Below are 4800 nucleotides of genomic sequence, written 5' to 3'. Positions count from 1 at the left end.
AGGCCAACAATGAAAATCGCAATTAAGAATTTTTTTTCCAAATACAATACATAAACTTTGTATGTGGCACATAATGAGCAAAGTCATATACAAAGTAGGACCAGAATTGAACAAAGATGAGTTTTTTTTTAAAGAATTAAATAGTTGTGTGTGGAATGTTGAACAAGAAGAAAGTGAGTTTGAGGAGAAATGGGAGGCAATCATGATAAAGTATAATCTTCTTGAGGATAAATGGTTTCGTAACTTGTTTAGCATACGAGACCAATGGATACCGGCATATTTTAGGGACATCACATTGGGACGGATTTTGAGAACTACATCTAGATCAGAGAGCATTAACAATTATTTTAACAATTTTTCAAACCCATACATGACGCTTGTTGATTTTTACATGAGCTATGAAAGTGCAATGGATGCCCAAATATATAAACAAGAAAAGCTAAATGTATCATCACTTCATACGGTACCCCAATTAAAAACTCCATTGCCAATTGAAAAGCATGCTAGTGAAGTCTATACAAGAACAATATTTTTTCTATTTCAATATGAAGTTTATAAGTATAGTTTCAAGACTTATATTCAAAGTATTGAAAAAAGTGAAATTGTTGAAACTATAATTGTTTTGGACTCGGTATTAGACAAGATGTACAAAGTCACATTTATTGCAGGGAGTTCAATTGATGAGCTTCAAGTAGATTGTGGGTGTAAGTTGTTCAAACGTATTGGACTATTATGTTGTCATGCGATTTGTGTTATGAGTGCAAGGCAAATAACACATATCCCAAAGCAATATATCTTAGATCATTTCTATGAAGAAGCCTATTTTTTATATGCATGGCAATTTGATTGAAGACCATAAAAATTTGGACAACACGGGAAAATTGATGGGGGAAGTTTGGTCGGAAATATTCCATTTTTTTGATTTAGCTTAAGGGAGTAAAAGTGACTTACAATCACTTCTAAAAAACCTCAAGGAATTTAGTAGAAAATTGGAGGAAAGTGATGATGTAAGGTTGGAAATTACGAAAGAACAACAAATAGAATTTTTGTTAGGGCCAAATTCATCGTCAACAATGGAAATCCATAACCCAATACAATCAAAAAATAAGGGAAAGAGGCAGAGGATAGTTAATGAAAAGGAACAAAATATCGAGCAAAGCAAGAAGAACAAACGAAAGTGTAAAACTTGTGGGGAATTTGATTACCATGATAGTCGTAATTGCCCAACAGGAAGAACATCTTTGTAAATAAGGTACGTATTCTTTTATATGAATACTTATTTGGTGTCATGCTCTTGAAAAATGTTGAATTTATATTAACTGACTTTGAAAATTTTGTAGAGTTTGCTTTTGATTATCATGATAGTCGTAATTGCCCAACAAGAAGAACATCTTTGTAAATAAGGTACGTATTCTTATATATGAATATTTTTTTTGTCTTGCTCTTGAAAAATATTGAATTTATATTAACTGACTTTGAAAATTTGTAGAGGTTGCTTTTGATTACCATGATAGTCGTAATTGCCCAACAAGAAGAACATCTTTGTACACAAGGTACGTATTCTTTTGTATGAATATTTTTTGGTCTCTACTCTTAAAATATATTGATTTTATATTAACTAACTTTGAAAATGTGTATAGGTTTCTTTTGATTACCATGATAGTCCTAATTGCCCAACAAGAAGAACAAGTTGCTTTGGGTTGCTGTTTACAAGTTGTTGCTTTACATGTTGATTTACAAGTTGCTGCTTTACATGTTGATTTACAAGTTGCTACTTCGTTGTTGTTTCACATTTACATGTATTCTATTATGTCCATTTTATGTTATGTATTTCATCTCATTTTATGTTCATTTTTATATTTATATTTATGAAGAAAGCATTTTATGTTATATATTTCATCATTAATATTTATGATAAAAGAAAGCATCACGTTAATATTAAGAAAGTATCACATATTTATGAAGAAAGCATCACAATTTGATTTGGTCATTAAAGAGATAGCCTGGAGAAAGCATCACATATTTATTAAGAAAGAATCACATATTTATAAGGAAAGCATCACATCACATGTTTATGAAGAAAGCATCACAAATTTGCGTCTTCATAATTATTAAGAAAAGCATCATAAGGTTATAAAAGCATCACATGTTTATTAAGAAAGCATCACATCACATTTTTATGAAGAAAGCATTACATATTTATCAAGATAGTATCACATGTTCATTAAAAAAGAATCATAAGAAAGCATCACATATTTATTTAGGAAGCATCACATCACATCTTTATAAAGAAATAATCACATATTTATCAAGAAAGTATCACATATTTGCATCTTCATTATTATTAAGAAAAGCATCGTAAGTTTATAAAAGCATCACATGTGTATTAAGAAAGTATCACATATTTATCCAGAAAGCATCACATATTTATGAAGAAAGCATGAAGAAAGCATCTCATTTTGATTTGGTCATTAAAGAGAACATCTATGTACATAAGGTATGCATTCTTTTGTATGAATATTTTTTTGGTCTCTTGCGCTTGAAAAATATTGATTTTATATTAATTGACTTTGAAAATGTGTATAGATTACCATGATAGTCATAATTGGCCAACAAGAAGAACAAGTTGCTTTGGGTTGCTTGTTGTTGTAGCTGCTTTACGTATTGATTTACAAGTTGCTGCTTTGTTGTTGTTTCACATTTGTATGTATTCTATATTATGCTGTCATGCACATAAAGTACGTTCTGGTGGAAAGATTAAGAACACAATGATCTTAATCAAGTATTAGCACGGAATAGAACTTTAACTACTTTGCTTGGATTATGTACATTTTATGTTATGTTTTCATCTCATTTTATGTCCATTTTTATATTCATATTTATGAAGAAAGCATTTTATGATATGTATTTCATCATAAATTCATTTTTATATGAATATTTATGATAAAAGAAAGCAGCACATTAATATCAAGAAAGTATCACATATTTATGAAGAAAGCATCACAATTTGATTTGGTCATTAAAGAGATAGCTTGGAAAAAGCATCACATATTTATTAAGTATCACATATTTATAAGGAAAGCATCACATCACATGTTTATAAAGAAAGCATCACATATTTGCATCTTCATAATTATTAAGAAAAGCATCGTAAGGTTATAAAAGCATCACATGTTTATTAAGAAAGTATCACATATTTATCCAGAAAGCATCACATATTTATGAAGAAAGCATGAAGGAAGCCTCTCATTTTGATTTGGTCATTAAATAGAACCTGGAGAAAGCATTACATATTTATTAAGAAAGCATCACATTATAATTAAGAAAACATCTTGCATCTTAATATTTGCATTTCTATAATTAAGAAAACATCTTGCATCTTGCCAACAAGTTTTTACAAGATATAGAGTCAAAATAAAACTAGCCAAAAGTTTAGTAAAACTAGCTAACAAGTTTAGTCAAAATAAACAAAGTCAGTCCATAACAAATCTACGTTTTTGCTCTTTTCTTTCTAATCATCTTCGGAGGTGATGGAGGAGGAGGTGTTGTATCAAGATCAGATATTCCCAAGTCGAAGTTCGGTCAGCCAATATCAGCAGTTCTTTATCTTACCACTCTAATCCTGCCAACCATCTCATCAATCTCCTTCAACACTTTCGGGTCGGAGTACTACTATGATAGTGTTGGTGAATCTGATGATTGTCAAACATCTTGTGCTTGATTCCCTTTTGCCTTAAGCTTTAACAATCTTGATAAATGATGTTGAGTAACAATTTCCATATTTCTCTTCATCTTGCTCACTTCCTCCATAAGTTCCTTAAGAAAGAATATAATAGATAATATAAGAAAAAATAGTTTAATTTAATCCAACTCATATGAAATGTGTTATGGATATAAAGTGTTACTTTTAGTTTGAAAACGTGTTACTTGTTGTGCTATGATGCAAATATGATGCAAATAGTTCAATTAACTTACATCAACAACTGATTCATGAATTTGTCGATCAGAGGATGCCACCAAACCATCTGGAACTGGACTTCTGAGATACATTTCATTGTCCTGTAACTCCACATCGTCATCGTGCAAATGCTTTCTTAATTTCTTTGAAATTGGGTACGTGTCTCCATCAAAGTCACCCAGTCCAAAGGATCGAGCATTAAGTTCAACTTGTGCCCTATTCTTCAACTTCTCAAAAGTCCAATGTTGGATTAAGGGTAACCTTGATGATAGAAAAATACCTAAAGAGCTAACTCTTTGGTAAAAGCAAATCTCTAATATGGCCATACACAAAGGAATATTTTTCAAATTTTTGGTTTGGCATCTCTCCCAACCACGTTTAAACCTCTCAAAAACCAGACCACACCAATTAATCTCACTCACCTCAACCAATGGTTTGAGTAAACTAAGATCAACTATTTTATGTGAATTGGGAGTCAAGTATGTTATCATTGTTGGCCTCTTAAGTTTTGATGATGACTTCACTTTTAAATAAACAAACATGTTTTAGAGATTGTTTTGTAGGTAAATATCCGATTTTGTTAAAACGTTGATGAAGCCTATGACTTGGCTCGTGGAGGATGTACGTGTCGTAAATATCCAAGAAGTCAGATAAATGCTTAGGATGTTAAAAGTAGACAGGCTGTCTACTATTCCCAAAGTTGACAATCTGACGGAAGTTGTAGATGGAGACAGTACACTGTTCCTATGTTGCAAGTCTGGAGAAGACATCGGCTGGAAAACTGCAAATAATTTATTTTCTGTTTTTAAGTTGATGTAACGGTTAAGAGTTAAATTAGTTGC

General features: G+C 31.1%; 1 protein-coding gene across 3 annotated transcripts in view; it reads left to right on the top strand.

Moving 5' to 3' along the window:
* LOC130812709 (protein FAR1-RELATED SEQUENCE 5-like) overlaps positions 1-1890 on the top strand; it is a 3903-nt gene extending 2013 nt beyond the window's left edge. Inside the window, exons 2-5 of one of the 3 annotated variants that reach the window (XR_009042099.1) lie at positions 1-1252; positions 1341-1404; positions 1490-1553; positions 1641-1890. The exon at positions 1-1252 is cut by the window's left edge and continues 1616 nt beyond it. Coding sequence is in view for 1 of the 3 variants with exons in the window: in XM_057678276.1 (XP_057534259.1) it covers positions 62-850 (789 nt within the window). In the remaining 2 variants the exon portion in view is untranslated. Of the gene's footprint in view, positions 1253-1340; positions 1405-1489; positions 1554-1640 lie in introns of those variants that run through there. The other 2 variants (XR_009042100.1, XM_057678276.1) reach the window with 2 other exon arrangements.
* Positions 1891-4800: the final 2910 nt, after the last annotated feature.

This window comes from Amaranthus tricolor, chromosome 5 (assembly GCF_026212465.1).
Source record: "Amaranthus tricolor cultivar Red isolate AtriRed21 chromosome 5, ASM2621246v1, whole genome shotgun sequence".
Taxonomy (NCBI): domain Eukaryota; kingdom Viridiplantae; phylum Streptophyta; class Magnoliopsida; order Caryophyllales; family Amaranthaceae; genus Amaranthus; species Amaranthus tricolor.
This window is presented reverse-complemented; position numbering and strand designations above follow the sequence as displayed.